Genomic DNA, 24,430 nt, shown 5'->3' with positions numbered 1-24,430 from the left:
AAAATGGATTTTTAACTGAGAACCTTTATTGTAAGTGTTTTATTGATTTTTTTTTCTTTGCTGAACACGGCCCTTAGATATAGGGCCGAAATATTCAAATAGGTTTTGTTGGTTCACTGTCTTGGGAAAAAAGTCCTCATTATTCTCTCTTTTGTTGTTGTATAATTCAACTCCCAGAAACACGACAAAAGAAATAAAGTAAAAATAAAAATATATACTAAAAATAGGATATTTTACACCATATATACTGTATATTTGGAATATAGCTAGATTGTTCCAAAATTCCTTATTTTTTTCATTGTTTTTACATGTCGGGCTTCTCAATTTCAAATATGGGAGGAATTTTCCACGGGGGGGGGGGAAGGAATAAGCCGGACCCTAGTCAAAATTTGCTGTCAAATGTGTATTGTCATTGCAAAATTGCAATCGTGGTGGTGTGTTCGCACAAAAAATAAAGGCGTGCCCTTGTTTGACAGATTTGGAAAATCCATGCAATTAACAAAATAAATAGTGTAGAGGTACTCGATTCAATTCAAAAGCAAATACGAGCAGTTAAAATAAGTTCGAAATTTGTGATATATTTTTAAGATGTAAGACCGAGCTGACCTTCTGGTTGCGATGTTCGTCATAACATAAAAGTTCGTCCTTATTTAACGACACCGAAACATTTGTAAAACAAGCAAAACATTGTATAGAGATACTCAGTTTAATTAATCAAAAAGTAATAGGGGTAATAAAAAAAGTTGAGTAAAATAGCAAAAAGCGAAGGAGTAAAAGAGTTTTGTACATTGAAAAAAAATAGGTGTCACCTAATTATGCTTGAATTTTCTTTTAAATACACTACACTTGAGAAACAGGACTGTACCTTCTAAAAATCCGAAACACACAATTACAGGTCTTTTTAGCTCCTACATTCAAGTTCGAAACCGAGTAAGAATATTTTTTTCCGAAAACAGCCCAATAATACCACGGAAAAGATTAAACATATGTCTTCGGTCTTATAAAAAGAAATTGTTGTTAATCGTGAAAATCTACACTAAATAGAAATACCCATGTTTTACTATACCTTTTCATACCAACCTTATCTCCGGAGTGTCAATATATAAAATAGGTCTAGGAGTTTTACAAATGATTTTTAAGTAAAAGAACGTCTCTTAACGAGTCTTGTTTTTGTATAAAGGTTACGTTGCTTTTCGTAAAAAAGAAAAAGAAACAATCGAATTTTGGAGTCCAAAAATGAAGATCTCTAGTTCGTTTTTTTATTTTCTCTGCTCTTCTACTATAATATTGTTATGCTTTCGTAAACAGGGCGCAAAAGAATTTGAGGATGATAACGTCGATCATTATTTCTCAAGAGGATGGCTTTGTTATCTAACTACTGCCTGTTTACACAGAAGACAAGACAATCTTCTTGATATCATCTTTGGTATTAGCGAGATTGAGAGTTGTATTTGACAAGTAAAACATGGCGGAATTCGATAGAAAAAGTAAGGTGGATGAATCAACCCAGCCTGTGAACAGAAAATACAATAAATCCAGTCTTTTTGGAGGGATTGCAATGGGGATTTTATTTATTCTCACTATGATTGTTCTAGCCGTGTGTCTATCCGAGGTGTTTCCCTCTGATCCCGTGTTTCCTTGGTGGCAAGAAAAGCTGGTGTATCGAACCCTCATTGAATCATTTCAAGACAGTGATGGGGATGGTGTTGGAGATTTAGCAGGTAACCTTTAGAGTTTCTTTTCGAGATGCTGTCTACCCAATCTAGTAGTAGTTCTATTTTGGTAGTCCAAACTCTGGTATTTAATTTGTGTTTGAAACGTACCATAATATGTCACGAAACACATAATTTGAATGCAACATTCTGCTCTGCTAAAGAAAATGACGTAAGTGTGAAATTTCATTACTTTAGTTGTAAATCATTACAGGCATAGCTGGTACTGCAATGAATTTTTTGAAACAGAAGTAGTAAAGTTAATGAGCTACTTGAAAACACCACAGTTTCAGCCAAAAAATAGTGGCTCACATATAAGGCAGAAAACCACTCCCCCAAACCCCTTGGAAAATCAAAATGCTCAAAAAGAGCGAAACTTGATAGCGCTGAGAAAAAATGACACCTTTTATGGAAACGAACTTTCAAATCTTTGCCCCACCCTGGAAGAATTTCACAAGCTATACACCCTTCTAGAAGTAACCATGGACCAATTTTAGGAAAAATATAGATTGTGTTAATTCCTTTGCTGATCAATATCCATGCAATAAATACAATTTATAGAGCTTCAGTGCCTTATTTCTCGAACTGAGCGGTACCACCCAATTGTCTATCTGCATCAGTGCCCTCTTTAGACACCAATGTCCATTTTATCCTCTTATAGTAGTATTAATTTTTAGTAGTAGTATTAATTTATTATCCAAAAGAAATAAAATAGACAAAATCAATCGGTAGCACACCAAAAGCGTCGCTTGCGAGGGTGTGCTACTAACAAAAAAGAACGAAAAATAGAAGAGAGATAAAAAAAAAACTAAAAACAAAAAAACAACAAAAAGTTAATCTATAATAAGCAGAAGGGTGAAACCGTGTACCGAGAAAAAAAACTTACATAAATAATTCATACACAATAAAACAACATAATATCATGATCCCGAAGCAAAAAAAAAAAACAAAAAACAATAAACAATTATTATCAATATTAATTCCATCAATCTCAATCTGTTTCAAAGGTATACCTACCAAGCAACCCCACACGCAGCTTGGTTTTAAATTGATTAATGGGTAATTCTTTGGTATTTGGAACAAGCTTATTCCACAGCTTAGCCCCTCTATAAATAAGTGAAAAAGCAGTCCTACTTGAAACTAGGCGAGGAACCACAATATCTTCACTTGTTCGACTTCTGTGACCATGAACATTAGATCTTTCACGAAATTACATAAAAAAAAACTAGTTTTTTTAACTGAAAGTAAGGAGCGACATTAAAACTTAAAACGAACAGAAATTACTCCGTATATGAAATGGGTTGTCCCCTCCGCAGTCCCACGCTCTTTACGCTAAAGTTTTTAATTTTTTTAAAAAGTAGAATTGTGGCAAAGAGTCAAACTTTAGCGTAAAGAGCGTGGGACTGCGGAGGGGACAACCCATTTCATATACGGAGTAATTTCTGTTCGTTTTAAGTTTTAATGTCGCTCCTTACTTTCAGTTAAAAAAACTAGTTTTTTTTTATGTAATTTCTGAACGTTTTTGAATTAATGCATGTTTGATTTTGGCTCTCCACACATAAATTATTAAAATGAAATTTGCATATTAATTCCTTTTTTGGCTAAATTGCTTTCTCTTAGTTTTGATCAGACGATTTTGAGAAATAAGGGATGGGAAAGGAGGCCTAGTTGCCATGCAATTTTTCGGTTACATAAAAAGGCAACTATAAATTTTTATTTTTAACGAATTTTTCTATTAGTAAAAAATATACGTAACTTAAGAATTATCTTACGTAACAAACTTTTATATTCTTTAATTTTTATTATGTATATGAGAGGGTTTGTACCCTCGTTAATACCTCGTTCTTTACACTAAATCGCAAGTTTTGTCCCAATTCTTTAAGAATGACCCCTGAATCAGAAAGGCCGTAGAATGAATAGTTGAAATTACTAAAAATACTATAGCATAAAGAGCGAGGTATTTATCTCCTCCTAAATACCTCGCTCTTTATGCTAAAGTATTTTTAGAACCCCTCACATGCGTAATAATCTCTGTTCGTTTTAAGTTTCAATGCTACTCTTTACTTTCAATTGAAAAAAAAAATTTCCATGTTTATTTTTTCATTGTTTTTTTTATAGTAATTTTAGAAAATCCTGCGCCCTTTTCATTGAATTTCTGTTCCCCCATGACACATTTCTCCATGGAAAGATCCTCCCACATAGCCCCCTCCCCTCAACCCCACCCCCAAAACCAAAAAAAAATCCCCTGAAACCGACTGTACACCTCCCAATAACCATTATTATATATAAACACTGGTCGAAGTTTGTAAGTTGCAGCCCCACCCCCAGGGACTTTGGGGGAGTAAGTCATTCCCAAAGACATAGTTATTATGGTTTTTGACTATGCGGAACAAAATGGCTATCTCAAAATTTTGATCTGTTGACTTTGGAGAAAAAATGAGCGTGGGAGGGGGCCTAGGTGCCCTCCAATTTTTTTGGTCACTTAAAAATGGCACTAGAACTTTTCATTTCCGTTAGAATGAGCCCTCTTGCGACATTCTAGGACCACTTGGTCGATACGATGACCCCTGGAAAAAAAAAAAAAAAAAAAAAAAAAACAAACAAATAAACACGCACCCATTAAAATGCGATTCTTTTGATGTAGCTATTGATATCAAAATTCAATTTTTTAGAGTTTTGGTTACTATTGAGCCGGATCGCTCCTTACTACAGTTCGTTACCACGAACTGTTTGATATTCCTGTAAAACTTTCTGGAACGCATCCATAATAGTACTTATACATAAAAACCAGTGTATAAAAATCATGCAATCCGGCTGCAGGCATTATATTAACCATACTGTAGATTGACCTGACCGAATCCCGGTTCCCTTTTCCACAAAATGGTCTAATGGTATTATTTTGCAGTACACGGATTGGGCGAAGTATCAAGGGGAAAGTCATATAGACAATAGTCAAACATATAGACGAACATATAGACACACAATACAAAATATACGGATGTATCAGAGAAAAATGTAATAACCATGAAACATTTGAAGGAAAAAAGTGTTTTAACTTACGGATAATCCCAAAATTCCGCGTAATATTCTACTTATAGCTTTACATGGTACTTAAATGATAAAATATATATGTATATCTTATATATATATATATATATATATATATATATATATATATATATATATATATATATATATATATATATGATAGTATTCTATGACAATTTTTTCATGAGATAAAATTAAATGCCAAATAACATGAATGTGTGTAGAGTTCATTAACAAAATATGTTTTATCCTTCATATAATTTAAGGCTCCAGGATAAGAAGACAATATGCCAGAATACTTTGAAAAACCAATAGGTATTGTAGTATAAACTATGCTAGGTTAACATGTGTCAAGGCTAGACGAAAATAAAGCATATGTTGAGCGCAAATCTTTTTGCCACTTTTAAATTCGAACAATGCTTTATGTGTGCTTTTTAGTATTTGATGTAATTTATACTAAAAAAATTATATGGAGATGTGACAAAGCGATAATCAAGGTATTAAATGTCTTATTTTCTTTTGAGGCAATGGTATATTTTAATGCTTGAACCTTATAATCCGATCCTTCAGCGTGTATGCAGATCGTATATAATATCAAGAAAAAAGGAAAATACTTGATAACAAAAACGATTTCATACTCCAGTACTATGAGGCATGGTGATGATCGTCCTTGCCGCTCAGATAAAGCATATGAATTATTGCGTCTCGTCATTCTGACTTGCGTAACGCCTGTTGAATTAAGCTAAGCTTGATCACTCGCCATGGTAAATTAACATGAAATTCATTTTGAAGAAACAGGGAGGTTTCAGTTTATTCAGTTCAGTTCAATTTATTAACATCAAAATAAATGGACAACAATAACTCTCTACCCCTACAAGGCTCCATGGCCCGTTACATAGGGGTTAAAACAAAAATAAATACCAAATAAAGAGTCTCTTATTAAAAAAACTAGACCTACATTACCCGAGTAACGTGAAGTGTTGCGGCAACCTTTGTCCGGCTTCGCCAACTAAAGTGTTGCGAGAGCAACACTTTGGTTTTGTTTCTTCGCTATCGATCAGTAATCAAATGATCAAAGGCTATTCCTCAGCGTTGAAAAAACAACAACAAAATAATATCGAAAGAAGGGACTAAATTGACTTTGCAGCCAGTTGAACTTTATCCTTTTCAATCGTAGACATCGTGACGGATGAAAACTTCGAACAATATCTTATATAATCTAGTTGGTATTATAAAGCTCTCCGTAACTTTTCGGGATAAAAATACCATAGGTGACACTAAGTATTACAAAACTACCTCATTGTTTTACGTTATCGTTTGTACCCGTTGCGTAAATATTTTATTCTGTCAGATTTAAAGAGATTGAATACAATGTGCACCGATTTGCACAAATTTCTAGCCCAAAGTGAACCGATTCTTACTTATAAGTCCCTCTCCCGTGATAGGCATCAAGTTCACCGGAAACACATAAATGGGTACACCAACTAGCATAGTTGCAAACCCCTCATCGCAGAAGTTGACTGTAGCCTAACAGCAGGTTATTACTTACAATACACTGGAACCAAATTGATTTTACCATCAAATACACTGGAAACAAATAATAGATACACCAACTAGCAAATTTGCTAACCCCTCGTTTCCGAAGGTGATTATTACCTAACAGCCGACTGTTGCTTACAGGTCCTATATATGTCTCACAATTTGTATCGGCCTAGATTTCGTTTCAGTGTGTACCTTAATACTGAAGTTGTCAACCCCTTGAAACTTTCAAACTGGTATACCTCATAAAGGAATTTTAGTACCAAAAAATGGATGTCATATACTTTGATCAGCTCATCAGTAGCTATCGATTGCCGTCGAAAAAAAAAATTCTATCTGTCTTAGTTCAAAAGTTGTTTTTTTTTGCCATAGGCCAACTTTCTAAAGTCACCACTTAGAAAGGACCAAAGGATAAGCTCCTATTTCTTTAGCAATGAGAGAACTTTTAAAGTTTATTAGGTAAATCTGAGACCATTTCTCTACGGCAATCCCAAGTCCGAAAAACCGAATGATAAACTTAGCTGAAACTTAGCTGATAAACTTAGCTGTTATAGATTTTAGTCCATCTTCAATTTGAAAGTGGTGCCTGCCTGCTTGCCTGCTAGAACGGAGCTTTCCACCCGAAAGCAGAAACATGGTTTGATGAAACGAAAGCTTGGCTGCACAACTTCAGATACTCCTCTCTGACATAGGCTATATAACTCCACTAAACTTCGCAAACCATAGGCTCTGGCTCATGGACAAGCAAAAACCATCCTTTTTGGCCCCAGGCAAGAGTTCTGCGGAGCTTTCCAAAATGTAATGTCATATTCATCAATCTGGCCTGAGGTACACACTTTCCGTAAAAGCTGCACAGGTTATACCCTTACCAGTTTCCAGGAATAAGCTGAGATCAGCGGCATAGGAAAAAAAAAAAAACCGGGACAAAACCAAAGTGTTGCTCTCGCAACACAAAAACAAGAAATCCAATTAAATAGTTTTGTGTTATTTTTACTTACCACTTCGTCCTCGAAATTCAAATCCAAGTCCACACCATCTCCACCAGTGCTTTTGTAAGCACTCGGAGTCAACATGATTAACTTGCTAATTTCCTTTTGTATGAGGTAAAGGGTTTTTAGAACACGATTGAAGGCCGCTTTATTACAGGCGTCAGAAAGGTTTCACTTCCAGTATAACATTTGATATGGAACATCTTTCTGAAATTGTTGTGGAAAAGTAAAAAATAGTTGTTTTTAAAAACGAATCAGCATTTACTGAATTAGCAAAGCAGTCTGAATAAGGCTCAGGCTGCAATTTTAGAATGGATTTCATCTTACATTTCAGAATTAAACCAATGCAATTACTAATTTATCAGGTTTTCAAAATATAAATACAAATTTATTTGTGGTGGGCTATCACCCTTTCGTAAAAAAAGAAAAATCAGCATTTAAAAGTAAAAAAAATTTCCCACCCTCTAGAAAAACATAATGTTATTGTTTATTAATGAAAAATAAGTCTCTTATTTCCTTTCTATTTTTCATTTAAGGTATTACGTCAAGATTATACTATTTAAAAGAACTTGGAGTAGGAACAATATGGCTATCCAATATGTTCTTGATAAAGGATGAACCACAAGAACGAGGAACATTTTCATACAATAAAGACCAGATAGCTGCAGTGAATTTCACAGAAATAGACCCAATATTTGGTACAGCAGACAACTTAACGCACCTTTCAGAACAGGCAAGTTTAGAAGGCAAGTATCAGTGAAAATCAGCACAGATATATCAGTAGTTATGCCAAGCTTCAGGAGAAAATAAATAACTCTAAACGAGCAGAAATGATAATGAGCAAGCTACAAATTATGAGAAATTGCTAAGGCAAGAATCTTTGTTGTGACGTTAATAAGGACGGCCTGTTTTTCTCCTAGATTTTAGAAAATATCTCTTTTTTATTTCGCTGAAAAATTGAAAAAATGGCAGATACCCCCTCGTCCTGGCTGTGAAAATATATTTTCTCCCCCTCCAGTTTCTTGTGAATTGTCGTCACGGAATCTTTGACTCCTTAACATGCACTTAGTTGGAAACTACTAGTACCACTGACAGTTCAGTGCTACTCAGAAAAATCAGATTCAGAAAATAATGATATTGGTTTTAGTTTATTAACATTTGGGTAATTTTATGATAAACCCCCTACTGCTCAAGTTGCTCATTCATTGACGCATTGCAGAAACGGTTTTTTCGTTAGTTTCTTTCACTTAGCGTGAGGCAAGATAAAGAGAAGTGACAGAATAGATGGACATTATATAATTTTGGCTATATATTTGCACATTAAGGGGGGGGGGGTAAAGTATTTGGACAGTGTGAAGTTAGAAAACAATTCTTATTACATAATATGCAGGATAATTGTACCTAGCACATTAGGCATGCAGACCCGCTTTACTTTACCCCCCCCCTAATGTGCAAATATATAGCATTATATATTATTTATTTATAGCAAATATAAAGCATTGTATTTTTATTATACTTAGGTATATCTCATTAGGATTTAGTTTCAAAGAGACATATTAGAATAATATTAGGTAGGGGCTATATCATACAAGCACCAAAATTTGAATCTAAAATAACGGCCAAAGCGCATTTGTGTTAAACCTGGAATGGGAATGAAAGGTTGTTTTTGTTTTAGAGCGTTTAGTATAGATTATAAAATAATTCGAGCTGACTATAACTATAGTTTACTTGTAGTTTTATTTACAATTAAAAATTATAACAAGCTATTAAGTAGTTAGTAGCGAGATCATAGGCCAGCTGTAAAAAATGCACACACATTTTCCTACTTTGCCTTTTTGCCAAAATTGACTATTTTATGCTTCACCCAATCTAAAGCAAAAGTAAGAAAACACGAAAAAAAATTTGCAACTATTGACTCTACTTAAATTATTAAATAAAAAAACAAGTTTGTTTTAGCTGAAAGTAAGAAACGACATTAAAACATAAAACGAACAGAAATTACTCCGTGTATGAAAGGGACTGTTCCCCCCTCAACGCCCCGCTCTTTACGCTAAAGTTTGACTCTTTCTCTCAATTCTGATTTATAAAACAGTAAACAACTTTAGCGTAAAGAGCGGGGTTTTGAGGAGGGAACAGCCCCTTTCATACACAGAATAATTTCTGTTCGTTTTAAGTTTTAATGTCACTCCTTACTTTCAGTAAAAAAACTTGTTTTTCTATTTAATTTCTGAACGTTTTTGAATTAATGCATGTTTGATTTTGGCTCTCCGCACATGAATAATTAAAACGAAATTTGTGTATTAATTTTTTTTTGCTAAATGGCTTTTTATTAGTTTTGATCGGACGATTTTGAGAAAAAGGGGTAGGGGAGGAGGCCTAGTTGCCCTTCAATTTTTCGGTTACTTAAAAAGGCAACTAGAACTTTTAATTTTTAATGAACTTTTTTATTGGTAAAAAATATAGGTAACTTAATAATTAACTTACGTAACGAACTCCTATATTCGTGTATTTTTGTTATGTATATGAGGGGTTTTGCCCCCTAGTTAATACCTCGCTCTTTACACTAAAGCTTAAATTTTGTCCCAATTCTTTAAGAATGACCCCTTAATCACAAAGGCCATAGAATAAATAGTTGAAATTACTAAAAAACTTTAGCGTAATAAGCGAGATATTTAGGAGGAGATGAATCCCTCATATGTGTAATAATCTCTGTTCGTTTTAAGTTTTGATGCTGCTCCTTACTTTAAGTTGGAAAAACTTTTCAGAAATATTCTTTCACTGTTTTTTTTAAAGTTGCTAGAAAATTCTGCGCCTCCTTCATGGAATTTCTCTTCCCCCGTTGCAAATCTTCACTTGTGATCGGTCTTCTGGCAAAAAAAATACGAAGTTCCACATTTTTGTTGATAGGATCTTAAAACTTCTACAGTAGGGTTCTCTGATACGCTGAATAGGATGGTGTGATTTTTGCTAAGATTCTATGACTTCTAGGGGGTTTTTCTTCCTATTTTCCAAAATGGGGCAAATTTTCATAGGCTCGTAACTTTTGATGAGTAGAACTAAATTTGATAAAAATCTTATATATTTAAAATCAGCATAAAAATTCGATTCTTTTGATGTATCTACTGGTATCAAAATTTCACTTTTAGAGTTTCGTTAACTATTGAGCCGGGTCACTCCTTAGTACAGTTTGTTGCCACGAACTGCTTGATATGATTAACTTAGTGACGTTCCTAGTGTACATTAAATGGCGCTGTTTAAATGTTTGGCGCTGTTTAATGGCCCGATTATTTAACGTCATAAAGTCATCTTAAATAGCACTTGCTAGCAATATGGCCGATTCCAGTGTACGCTAGTTAGTAATGATAGGGTAAATGGTGCTTAAACTCACCTTAACTATGGAAACAAGGCTATACGATGTGAATTACAAGTGATTATTTTGTTGGTACCAGTAGAATTTGTATTTGTATCAGATTAACGACGCTTCCGGACTACTAAGATCCTTGCGTCGGCCGTGCGGTGTGTTGTTAGATTTGTTTGAACATACACATTAAACCTTTCAACAAGATTATTGTATTACTTCAGTGATGAAACTGCAGCAATCATCATGACTTTTGTTTTATAGATAGGATATTACATATAGGTTTTACTTCTTACTTTCCTTAAACTCATTTGCGAGGTACGGACAACTTTGCCACATAGATAGAGATCGATAGGTATATCATCGTCATTTTCGAGAAGTTATAGGTATAAATTCAAGCATCAGGAAAACAAAATTGAATAAATGCAATGTTTTCCTTGTTACAGCGAACAGATTTCGATCATGGAGATTACGATAGTACCCTTGTCATACCTCCCAGCCTTTTTGTTCCAGAAACGGCACCAAAAAGTACTGTCTTTGATATCTTATACTACCCTGTCAGAAAAAGGAGATTCATCATTGTTACCCATGCAATGCAAAATAACGATTTACTTTGTTTTTCAATGTTGGTGGCTTAGAGCTTTTTGTAAAGGGTTGTAGACCACGAAAAATCGATTGACTGTCTTAAAATGTGTATTCAACGGCATTTCGACCCTCTTTGGGCCAAAAATGAGTTTTTGTCGGAAAAAATAGCAGAAGATGACAGTTTACTGCGGTCTGTTTTGTTACTAAAAACAGGCGGTGGATACTGTGATTTCTATGAACCTTCTCTCGATATTCTTAGCACAGAATTGATACGGTATTTCCTAGGAAAAGAAACAAATAAATGAGACGGACGAGTCCTACCCATATAAAAAATGATTTTTAGGGTTTTCGATAATGGCGATTCTAATAGCACACTTCGTTTCGATTGAACCTTATTCTAAGGGTTTCAAGCTCTTTTTCAAAGTTCCTAAAAAAAGTTTTACTAATACGATAAGCCTATATAATAGCTATAATTCCTGTATAACCTTCAAATGAAAAATTCTCCTCACTAGATAGTTTTTTTGAAAACGCAAGATAGTTTTCTTTGAAAAGGCAAGTTTAGTAAGTAATACTATTTTCTGGAGAAAAGAAGTAGTCTTCAGTCTTTTTCTCAGATTTCTTAATTGTCTTGAAGCGTTGTTGCTTGATGTGTGCACTTTATCCTGGAACGAGGAATTTGAAGCAGAATCTGCATGTTTTGCTGTAGCTTCAGGAATAGCACGAAACGTAGCAAGGAAGTTGTCTTTACTTTTTCTACAATTAGCCATGGCTTGATGCCCACAACTACTTGACTTTAATTCAAAATTTAATTTTAATTCAAAAAACTACGATGTTCCAGCTGCATGACAAGTGATTGTCTCCATTGTGAAGGCAAGTCCTCCGGCTGCGTGATCATTTCAATTCTGAGTAGTCTCAACATTTACACCATAATTGCAGGTTCTCACTTATCCTGTCAATAAAGGAAAGTCTAGAAGTGTTATGGTGGAAACGGCCTCATTACGTGATATTTTGGTGGAAATGCTTCCTCTCTGAAGAAAAAGTGCATGCAAATATAGCGTTTTTTCCAGTGAGTTCTTCGAGAGGAGGAATTGAAAAATATCTACTATCAACACGCTTTCCAAATTCGGACCAAAAAAAGCCACGATCATCAATTTCAAATCCATAGGCACCTTCATGTAATATCAACTGTGCGATATTGCATCTAAAACCAGTTAAAAATCCATATACTAGTCACATTAAAGTTTTCTCAAATAGAACGACAAAAAAAAAAAAAAAAAAAAAAAAAAAAAAAAAAAAAAAAAAAAAAAAAAAAAAAAAAAAAAAAAAAAAGTTGAGAGAAATTCCTAAAACAGCCAGTAAATTCTCTTGCAAAATTTGTGAGATAGTGAAAATTTTGGACTCTTAACGTAATGTCATCCTGCTGTTATTACTATTGCCCAATAACGAAAAATCTGGGCTAGATATCTTACAGGTGATATGACTTTCCTATAAATTCTAACCGCCTTGGTTAGCCTTGCTCGCAGTTCTGCTCAGCAAATTAGCAAATTAAATCCTCGAGAAGTCTTTGTTTCTTGAAGTACTAGAGAGCCCTAGCTTTTCTCTCTCACTTTCCACATCACTTTTCAGTGTGGGATATACCCATTGTTTCATTTACTTTTGCTTCTTAGAATCAATGCCGTCACTAGATACCAATGAACCGAGTTTAACAACAACTAAAATCTCATTTAGTTGCATCGCTGTCACTAGTGTATCATATCACTATGTGTATCACTCTATGATACAGACAGTATATCACTTTATAGTATATCGCTATCATAGTATAGCACAATCTGTATCATATAAGTATGACTATTTGTCATGTTAAAGCTTTTAAAATCAATGGGTAAATGGTTGAAGCAGTGTTTCACAGAGTTTTGGCTTAAGATGTTCTAAAGGGACAGTATTTTGGTATCAAACCTTAGTTACCAGAACCATAAGTATAAGAATTCTTGCGTTCTAGTCTGAAAACTCTGATATGCCTTACGAAAAATGTTTTTTTTTGTTTTCTCTAACACTAACGAAAAACTATTTGAGTACCATATCTAAGTAATTAGCTGATAGAAAGTAAAAAGGCGTATTATATTTATTGACACAAGATTCGGATAGTGATTCCAAATTTGTGACTGAGTTCTACAAAAATTTATCAGACTGAAATTGACTATACGATTTCATACTGTTTGATCATACAGATTTTGAAAACATCAGCTGTAAAGTTAAAAATTTTATACGCCCAAATTATGGAAATAGCCAAATTTTGCGACATTGATTATATTGTTTATATCGGTTAGACCAAATGTTGTGCTGAAGGGTGGTTAATCGATAATTTATAATGCTCCCAAGAAGGTCCAGACTTAGAGCCCGGTTGCACTTCAGTTGAACACACCTTTCATTTCAAATATTGATTAAATAAAAAAAAAACTAATTTTTTTAGCTGAAAGTAAGGAGCGACATTAAAACTTAAAACGAACAGAAATTACTCCGTATATAAAATAGGTTGTCCTCTCCGCAATCCCTCGCTCTTTACGCTAAAGTGTTTAATTGTTTAAAAAGTAGAATTGTGGCAAAGAGTCAAACTTTAGCATAAAGAGCGAGGGATTGCGGAGGGGACAACCCATTTTATAAACGGAGTAATTTCTGTTCGTTTTAAGTTTTAATGTCGCTCCTTACTTTCAGCTAAAAAAATTAGTTTTTTTTTTATTTAATTTCGGAACGTTTTTGACTTAATGCATGTTTGGTTTTGGCTCTCCGCACATAAATTATTAAAATGAAATTTGTATATTAATTTTTTTTTTGGCTAAATGGCTTTCTCTTAGTTTTGATCAGACGATTTTGAGAAATAAAGGGTGGAGAAGGAGGCCTAGTTGCCCTCCAATTCTTCGTTTGCTTAAAAAGGCAACTAGAACTTTTAATTTTTAACGAACGTTTTTATTAGTAAAAAATATACGTAACTTATAAATTAGCAACTTACGTAACAAACTTTCATAATCTTATATTTTTATTATGTATACAAGGGGGTTTGTATCCTCGTTAATACCTCGCTCTTTACACTAAATCTTAAGTTTTGTCCCAATTCTTTAAGAATGACCCCTGAATCAGAAAGGCCGTAGAATAAATAGTTTAAATTACTAAAAATACTTTAGCATAAAGAGCGAGGTATTTATCTCCTCCTAAATACCTCGCTCTTTATGCTAAAGTATTTTTTGGAACCCCTCATATGCGTAATAATCTCTGTTCGTTTTAAGTTTCAATGCTACTCCTTCCTTTCATTTGAAAAAACGTTTTCATGTTTATTTTTCATTGTTTTCTTATAGTAATGCTAGAAAATCATGCGCCCTTTTCCTTGAAGTTTTCTTCCCCCATGACAGATTCCTCCAAGGAAAGATCCTCTAACATAGCCCCTTCCCCTCAGCCCCATCCCCAAACAAAATAAAATCCCCCTGAAAACGTCTGTACACTTCCCAATAACCATTACTATATGTAAACACTGGTCAAAGTTTGTAACTTGCAGCCCCTCCCCCAAAATTTTGATCCGTTGACTTTGGGAAAAAAATGAGCGTGGGAGGGGGCCTAGATGCCCTCCAATTTTTTAGTCACTTAAAAAGGGCACTAGAACTTTTCATTTTCGTTAGAATGAGCCCTCTTGCGACATTCTAGGACCACTTGGTCGATACGATGACCCCTGGGAAAAAGAAAAAAAAAAAAAAAAAACAAATAAACACGCACCTGTGATTTGTCTTCTGGCAAAAAGTACAAAATTCCACATTTTTGTAGATAGGAGCTTGAAACTTCTACAGTAGGATTCTCTGATACGCTGAATCTGATGTTGTGATTTTCGTTAAGATTCTATGAGGGTGGTTTCCCCCTATTTAGGGGGTGTTTCCCCCTATTTTCTTAAATAAGGCAAATTTTCTCAGGCTCGTAACTTTTGATGTGTAAAACTAAATTTGATGAAACTTATATATTTAAAATCAGCATTAAAATGCAATTCTTTTGGTGTAGCTATTGATATCAAAATTCAATTTTTTAGAGTTTTGGTTACTATTGAGCCGGGTCGCTCCTTACTACAGTTCGTTACCACGAACAGTTTGAAAATGATAGGTTTGATCATCGTTTGCCTTGCTTAATTGTAGTACGACTGTAATCTATTTTGGATATGTGCCATAAATTCTGAGGGGATTAGTTTGAAATGTATAGCTTATTTTATGACAGAATAAGTAATTAAATGGATTAAACGAAAAGTATAAGCTTTCTTGTCGCAGCTAATGAAAGATATTTCTATTGGTAGGAATGCTATTGGCAATGGACTTGAATCCATTATGGACGAGTACTTCCAACACTTGGTTCAATGCCAGCAGAAATAGTCAAGAAAACTTCATAGATTTCTACATCTGGTCACAAAATAACTCTCAAGGTTTGGTAAGAAATTAAAATTCTTTGGATTCTGAAGTTTCAAAATGTTCTTATTAATTTCGTAATAGAACCTTAGCGATCACGAAACTGCTCAGAGGTTTCCTTGAGATTTAATGCTTCGATTTTCAATCTTATTTTTTTTTTAACTGAATTTAAGGGTAATCGATAATTTTTAGTTTTAAACTTAAAATTGTTACCTCAAAAATGGCCGTTGACTTCACCGAATGGTCTTGACTTCATACGAAAAGACAAATGGGTTGGTAAAAAAAAGGTTACATTCAAAATATTACAACAGTAATTTGTTTTTTTAAGACTCTCAAGAGCTTTATCATGATACGTAATTTGTCACCGAGTTATCCAATCACCATGATACCTTAAATTTCCTTGCACAGTAAGTGGACTGGAGAGCTGAACAGGTTGGTCATTACTTGTAAGAAACAAAAATCGTAAAGGATATTTTGCTGAATTTTTTTTTTGAATCTTTGCGTGAGGATCGAGTCGATTTGAGCCGAGCAAAAGAACTGATTTTTATTAAAACTTTGCTAATTCTGTTTCATATTCGTCTTATCTTTGGGAGATCTCCAATGTGTCTTTAAAGCTGGTATAGTGAACTCTTAACTGATCTAGCCTGGACTTTCAGAAATCTAATTTTAACTAGAACACTCTAAGGCGTAGATGCCCTATTCCAGCCGCATATTGTAGATACTATTGTGCGTTGCTCAACAAATTTAGCTATGGTTTTGTTTTAATGTTACCAGCTGCTAATTTAAATATTGAAATTGAATGAATTTTTTTCAATATTTTCAATCGCAGCTTTTAAGAAGTTTCACTTCAACAGAAATTTAACATTTCCTATGATCAGCTTCGGCTACGCTAATATCAAATAATAGTACAAACCCACATAGCTAATTGAGTTGAAATTTTGATGTTTTTTTAATTCAGGCACCGATTCCTCTTTCAGTAAGCGTACTGTCGACTCTGAATCAAGTTACTTTTATTTTTACTAACCACATCTCTGAACACCTTTAAAACAAGTTAAATCTAACTTAAGCTTATCAAAACTACTTCTTCCGACTTAATACATTAAGTCAGAGATGGGAATATGAAAACAAGATTCGAAAAATTGACACATGACTGACGTGGGAGTTTGTCTCACTCTTTCCCTATAAAGGATTAAGAAGAGCAATTTATTTATTGAATTCAGGAATCATCAGTTTACTTTAAAACAGCCCGAGTTTGAAGCTATTCTGACATTTTCTAAAAACCAAGGGGAGGTCTGAAAGCTTCTACTGATTTGGGTTGGAATAATTTTCATTTATTTTTAATTATACAAGGGGAAATAAATCCTGTAACAATTAAAGATTAAAACGAATAGAAATTTCTATCAATGAATACAAACGAGCATTTACAAAGGTCATGTGAAAAACTAAAAATAGAGACATTGAAGGCTCGTGGCTATTTACTATAGGCAATGCAAGAGTGTTGCATCTGGAACAATCTTTATAAGTAATAATAGCAGTTATTTGGGCTAATTATTATTCTTAACAGTAGTAGTTAGTGTTAACTAGTAAAAGAAACGTGGTGGTTAGTAGTCAGGGTAGGAGTAGTAATAGTCATGGGAGCACTGATGATGGTAGCAGCAGTCTGGGTAGCAGCATGCTAGGAGTAGCCTTCAAAGTTGTTGGAATATGTCTTTGTCTTGTCCGACACTAGGCTGGAAGACACTAACGAATAAACCGGTGTGTTTTCGAGTTTTTCATATCGTAAACTTAAAACCGGGTTGTTGGAACATGTCTTGGTCTTGTCCGACGCTATGCTGGAAGACACTAACGAATAAACCGGTTTGTTCTCGAGTTTTTCATATCGTAAACTTAAAACCGGGTTGTTGGAACATGTCTTGGTCTTGTCCGACGCTATGCTGGAAGACACTAACGAATAAACCGGTTTGTTCTCGAGTTTTTCATATCGTAAACTTAAAACCGGGTTGTTGGAACATGTCTTGGTCTTGTCCGACGCTATGCTGGAAGACACTAACGAATAAACCGGTGTGTTTTCGAGTTTTTCATATCGTAAACTTAAAACCGGGTTGTTGGAACATGTCTTGGTCTTGTCCGACACTAAGCTGGAAGACACTAACGAATAAACCGGTTTGTTTTCGAGTTTTTCATATCGTAAACTTAAAACCGGGTTGTTGGAACATGTCTTGGTCTTGTCCGACGCTATGCTGGAAGACACTAACGAATAAACCGGTGTGTTTTCGAGTTTTTCATATCGTAAACTTAAAACCGAGTTGTTGGAACATGTCTTGGTCTTGTCCGACGCTATGCTGGAAGACACTAACGAATAAACCGGTTTGTTCTCGAGTTTTACATATCGTAAACTTGAGAGTGGCGTATAATACACAAGTACCTAAATTTGAAGTAATTCAGTAATTTACGGCCATTCCCTAATTCTCCCTAAATGACTACGAATCGAAATTGGTGCAACATGTTTATTTGTGTGTATAAATTCTTGTACTTAAAATTCTTGTATGATTTTGATTTCAACAAAACACGAAATATTCACTTTCCTACTAAAATAAAATTATGTAGTCAACGTATGGATATGGTTTATTTGCATAAACCGGTACCCTTGCCTATGAGATTACGTTCATAATCCGCTCCTGTGCGCATTCTTTGCCTTTTCGACTGCTATTATTATAACTACTGTAATTTTTATAGAGCGCATAAAGTTCTAAAGGGGCTTGAAAAGTGATTAGATGCCGTTTGCGCTGGTTTCATCACTAAAAATGGCTCCAGGGCTCATACTTGGTGAGCAAATAAATCTTCCTTGAACTTTTCACAGTCATCAATATCATTTTAACAGCCCCGGGAAAAATACATTATAAGATTATGACTCATCGGTCTTCATTAAGTTCTCAAGAGACACTTTCGACTCCGCGCTGAAAGAAAAGCTTTAAAAATAGAGTGGGCTGCTAGGTTGGGTAGAAAATCAAAGCCCTGGATCTTTACCCTATATGTATTTTTCCTTGTCCTACATCACAATGTTTTGACAAAATTTTTAACGTATGCTAGTCCGATCTTTATTTCTTTATTTAAGCTAGTACTTTATTCTACTGCATTTGGACTCGTAACCGCTAAGTTCTGAAATTGTATTGCGTTTTTGAAACTTTTTTTTAGTTTGTCATCCTTTGGATAGATTTTGTATGCGTTATGGTAATATTGTGGACTTCATGCTTAATCTTGTTGTCAAAGTAGTTACGTCATGTTATTTTCTTTTGAGTGTTCTTACAATGAGAGTGCTTATTTTTGCTTTCCTTTTTTGTTGTTGTTCTAGTTTTCTAATCTTTACATTTTTATATTAGCTTGTGACACTATACTTCGTAGCAGTGACTGTTGCTGCATTAGCAAAATCTTAGAGTCGCAACTCCATATATGTGAAGTAACTTCCAATGAAGAACTTGGATATTTTGTGGACTTCTAGGCTCACGGCTTGTTTTAATTTTGTACCAAAAAAGAAAAAAAGAGTCAAAGTTACTTTTAACCGTTGATTATCGAATTGATTCTAGATTGAAGATTATAACTGGGAGTTTGACGACATTCGGAATCAGTTTTACCTCACCAAGAGCTATCCTGATGTTGCTGTTTTAAATTTTTCATCAAAATCCGTCGTCAATAAGTTAAAGGCAAGTTTTTTTGTTTTTAATTTAGTTTAGCAGAGTCTGAAAATAACTGAAACTACTTTTAGGCTGGTATATCCCTCCTGTTGGGTCTGTAATTTGGCTCATTTTGCGTTTGATACCTGCTTTGTATGTTATGATTTTAAATTCCCGCAATTTACGATTTGGTACGTTATATTTTCAAAGACGGAATATCTGGCGCCCAGTTAGTGAAGGTTGGTTTGAAATTATTTAATACTTTTTTGCATACCCTAAACCCTGATAAAATTTCAAATATATACAAGCAGTAGCATCCTAAACTCTAAAATTCTATTATGTCTTATCTCCACTTCTTATTTTGTCTTACTCTTTGTAGTTTTACTTGATTTTCTTTTCTTCTTGTATTTTGTTTCTATAAGGTTCTTGGATGTGAGTTTAAAATAACATTCTTTTCAATGTTCTTCACCTTTGATTGTCTTAATCTTTATCGGTCAATTATCATTACCGTTTCAGGGTAAGAGTCAAGTTGAGTTTAGGCTCAGTTAGGAGTCAGTTCAAGTATATCTATATGTAGTATATGCATAAGTATATGTAGCTTGACTTAAACTTCTGGCAGTTGTAAAAACGGTCAAACAAAAATTGAATACAAAACGAAACAAAAAAAATTGATAGACTCCTTGCTCCCCCTACATACTACCAGGTTTAAGCTGCATTCTCCAAGCCGTCTACGATATATTGTAGATATCATGTTTTAACAGCCTGGATGAATTTAGTGTCTTTGGATTTACCTCTGCTACATTTCTTAAGTTGAAATTTGAGGTCCGTTTCATCCCTGTAAAGTTTCAACTTGATCTCCCAAGCCGTTCTTGAGATATTAAGATTTCTGTATTTAGCTATCTTTGATAAATATAGTGTATTTCGATTTACATTACTACTTCAACATGGGTAGATTCTTGACCCCAAGGGCTCATAGTTCCAATACTTTAGGTAATCTGGAAAATAAAGTAACTTGGCTCTCCTCTCCTGCCTCCTCCAAGATAAAATTTATGTCTACCCCCACCAAGTAAAATATAAATCTCTAAAAGTTTCAACTCTACTTGATGTCCCAGGTCGCTCCCAAGATAACTCAGTTACTTTGTGTTTGAAAAACTGGGAAAAGATTGTGTCTTTTGATTTACCTCACTGATTAACCCTGAATACATTTAAAGTCTTATTGGGGCTAATATTGTCAATGTTTTACGATCCATCATTTGTGCACAAAAATTCCTATAGCGCATATAATAAGAAGACATTTAGGTTGATCAAAGACACAATGTCTTTAGCCCCTTCCCCTAAAAAAATATATAACCCCCCTCCTTCTCTTTTCTCTCCTTCTCTTCTACTACCTTAAATTCCAACTTCACCCCCCCCCCCGAGCCCTTTCCGAGACATGGGATATTGCGTTTCGGTAATCTTGATGCACATATTTGTTTTTGTTTATTTATTCATAATACTCCGTACTTTGTGTTTTTTATACTTTACGGGTAATAAAGTTCATTCATTCATTCATATCTCTTTTGATTTACTTTTACTCTTTTTCCCTCAAGTGATAGTTCATTGCGTAGTTGCCTTCTCCCATTTACACTGCCTGAAAGTTCCAGCTTAATGCTTCAAGCTGTTACTGATATATTGCTGATACATCATATTGATAACATGACAAATCATTATGTCTTTTCATTTACCTCGCTACTCATTTGTGCGTAGATTATAAATCTCTCAGAGGCTCATAGTGCAAATTTTTTTTGGAAGATCAGAGATAAAACCCCATTGCCCCAACCTCTCCTTTCCTCTCCCCAACAGTCCCTGAAATTTTCAACTTTATCCCTTAAGCGTTGACACAATACCGCAGGTATGCTATTGTGATTCACCTGAACACACACAGTGTCGCTGGATCTACGTCTCTCATTTCAGAGTCAAAATATTATATCCACTAGACCTCCTCCCACCCCAACATTGTCTGAAAGTTTCAAATTGATTCCTCAAGCCATTGCCAAGATATTGCTGGTAATTCCAAAACTCAGGTGTGCCCAGTGTCTTCTGATTTACTCATGAGCGACTGCCGCCAGATTATACCCTTGAGAAAACTGTAAATCTTGGCCTAGCGAAGGGCCCATAAGAGCTTTGTTACTGAACCCTATGTGTTAGCAACTGTTATTTTACATAGCTTAGGGTCATTGCCGCATGGGCTGTGGGAGTGGTGTTGACCCCTGTGCCACACTTGTTGAAGCTTTTAAAGTTTTTAAACAAAATGACTGTCTCAAATTGCATCAAACCACATGGGACTTGCGGGGGACCAAGTATCAGAAAAGGGCAGTGACTGTTTATTTTTCAAATCGCTTAGTTTAGTTTCAAATCTTTCAATTTTAAATAAATGATCCCCTCCCGAGTTTCTAATATTAACTTTCCACAAGGAGTGACTGGGGAAACTTGTTTTACACTTTTCTGACCCTTTGTCAATCACGTTTGGGAAGGGGGATGTATTTTTCTTTTTTCTTTGATTTTGTAGCGCTCTCAGCCGAAGGACCTTAGCATATAAATTGTGAACCTACCAGAAAAAGATATTTTGGCCCTTTTCTGGTCCTCTGCCCAGGTTGTTTTGGGGGAACCAAATCTATTTTCTATTTTTCCTTCCTCAATGAGGTATCCTTAGCCCAAGGACTTAGGGATGTACGTTTCCATCTGATCCAGAAAAAAAAAATGTTTTTTGGCTCTTTTTTGACCCCATGGAGCCATGCTTCGGAATTAATTTTTGCACATTAAGTTTCTCTTTGCCAATAGGCTTACAGATTTAAGTTTCAAACGAATCACATACAAAAATCTTTTTGACCTAAATGCTAACTAGAGAACGATTCGTGAAAGCTACGAGTCAATCACACACCCAATGACTAACAAGCCCTTTTTTTTCATTTTAAATCATATGTGTAAACAATTGGCCCTTACACCAGGAGATGTGGGGGTCATGCCTTTCACGGAGGTATATTTATTGGAGCTTTGGAACATTTTGAGCAAAATGACTATCTCGAAATTGTGCTTTCTCTGGTTTTGGGGGTTTGCAGAGAGAAGGGTGGCAAAAAAGGCCATGAGAGGGGCACTGGTTTCCCACTCACCACCTTTGACTCTTAAAAAGGGAACTTGAACTTTCAATTTCCGATCGAATGAGTCCTCTCCAAAGTTTCTAAGGTTACCATTTCCCTACGAAATGGCCCTGTAACAGAAAAATAATTAAAAACAATGGATTGAAGGCTTGTGGCTGTTTATTACAGGTATCACTGCAGAGATGCCTCTGATATTGCGAATACACTTTTAAAATCCAAGTACCTACCACGTAGTTTCTATTGATTTACCTTACCACTTAGAGAAAATGAACTTTAGTTCCCATTGGGGCTTATAGGCAAATACTTAAGTGGATCGGTGGTAGAACATTTTTAGCCCTATCGAACACAAAGTTTGAAGTTCCCTTGCCTCCCACCAAACTACCTGAAACTTCAACTGCATCCCCCAATTTGTTCCTGAGATATAGCAGTTATGCTATTTTGATAGCCTGGATACGCATAGTTCCTTCATAACTATCTACCCCCCCTCCCTCAACACAAAAATTGAGATTCACTGGACCTCACAATCCCCTGTAAGATTTAGTTCCATCTCCCAAGCCGTTCTTGTAATATTTTATATGCCCTATTTTGTTATCCTTGTTATACATATTGGAAAATGTTGCGTTTTGTCTTTTAAACCCCTTCGGAAATTAATGGTAATTGTTATTTTTTGTGTGTGTGAATGTTCTTAGCTATCCCTCCTCTATATCATTCTGTGGCATTTGGATGAGGTTTCATTATTTTAAGTTTTTGTTAATAAATTGACATTAAATTAAAAAAAAAAGAAATAAAAATGTATTCAAGTACACAGTGGCAGAAAGTGGCAAAATTTTTAGGGAGATCTGACACAAAATATGTTCAATCCTTCTCTACTCTCTCTCAAAAGTTAAAATTCACTGATCACTTACCTCCCCTCTCCTCCAAAAATCTGAAATGTTTCAACTTGATCACCCAAGCTGTTCCCAGATATTGCAGATACGCTATTTTGACAACCTGTTAACAAACAGTGTCTTTTTATATACCTCACTAGTTAGACATGGACTTTTTTTTAGTTCTACCCTCTTTCCAGTTTATAACTCAACGTCCGAACATCCTTTTCCCCTCAGTACCCCTAGAGAGTTTTGACTTGATACCCTAAGTTCTTCCCCAGACATTGCAGATTTGCCATTTTGATGAGCTGGTAACAATTAATTTACTTCCATGAATATCTGTGTCTCGATTTTTTTTTCTTATTAAATATATTGAATAATGTTTTTGGACCTACGCGACATTATACCACAATTTGTCTGAGCTTGTATAGCATTTTTGTGTAGTTTTAAAAACCATACTGGATTTTGTCTAGAACTTGTACTAAACAGCAACAATTGCTGGTTATCTACTCTTATATCAGAGGAGAATATTAAACCTTGGTTCTTATATGCACTTTAGGCTTTTTGGATAACGTCTTTTTGGATTGACGTCTTTATTTTTATGTTTTTTAACGAATATATTGGCTAAATTTCCTAAATAAAAGCAACTTATTCACACCTTTACTCTTTTAGGAAGTTTTCCGTTACTGGATGACTCTTGGCGTCAAAGCATTCAATATTGGACCAATTCATGAATACTCAATGAACTTATTTACTGAAAAATCCTGCCTTATGGAAGAAATCAATGGTTGCTTTGGACGAGTTTTGGGAGGAAAAGAGCTCATATCATATTTGCACGAGAACGATGTGTATATTTCTTTTCTCTCTTTTCCTTTTTTTTTTGAATTCGATCCTATAAAAGGAGTATTTTTTTTTAGTAGAAGCTTTGGAATGTCAAAAAGCTCTAGAAAATAATTTTGGACTTCACTTTGATTAGGCTGTCTGATACAAACTATCCTTTGTAGGAAGCTAAAAATTAAGTACTAATATAACTGTCAATGTGTAGTTTCAATCTTCTCAGATTGAAAATTCACTGACTGGAGTCACTATTAT

General features: G+C 34.7%; 1 protein-coding gene across 1 annotated transcript in view; it reads left to right on the top strand.

Annotated features, from left to right (window-relative positions):
* Nucleotides 1-1,387: 1,387 nt before the first annotated feature.
* LOC136039765 (oligo-1,6-glucosidase-like) overlaps nt 1,388-24,430 on the top strand; it is a 55,995-nt gene continuing 32,952 nt past the window's right edge. Inside the window, exons 1-5 of the mRNA XM_065723632.1 lie at nt 1,388-1,721; nt 7,825-8,034; nt 15,556-15,686; nt 19,249-19,365; nt 24,011-24,186. Of these exons, the coding sequence (XP_065579704.1) occupies nt 1,466-1,721; nt 7,825-8,034; nt 15,556-15,686; nt 19,249-19,365; nt 24,011-24,186 (890 nt within the window). The 5' untranslated portion in view covers nt 1,388-1,465. The remainder of the gene's footprint in view (nt 1,722-7,824; nt 8,035-15,555; nt 15,687-19,248; nt 19,366-24,010; nt 24,187-24,430) is intronic.

This window comes from Artemia franciscana, chromosome 2, assembly GCF_032884065.1.
Source record: "Artemia franciscana chromosome 2, ASM3288406v1, whole genome shotgun sequence".
Lineage (NCBI taxonomy): Eukaryota > Metazoa > Arthropoda > Branchiopoda > Anostraca > Artemiidae > Artemia > Artemia franciscana.
Note: the sequence above shows the minus strand (reverse complement) of the source record. Positions and strands in the feature narration are given on the sequence as shown.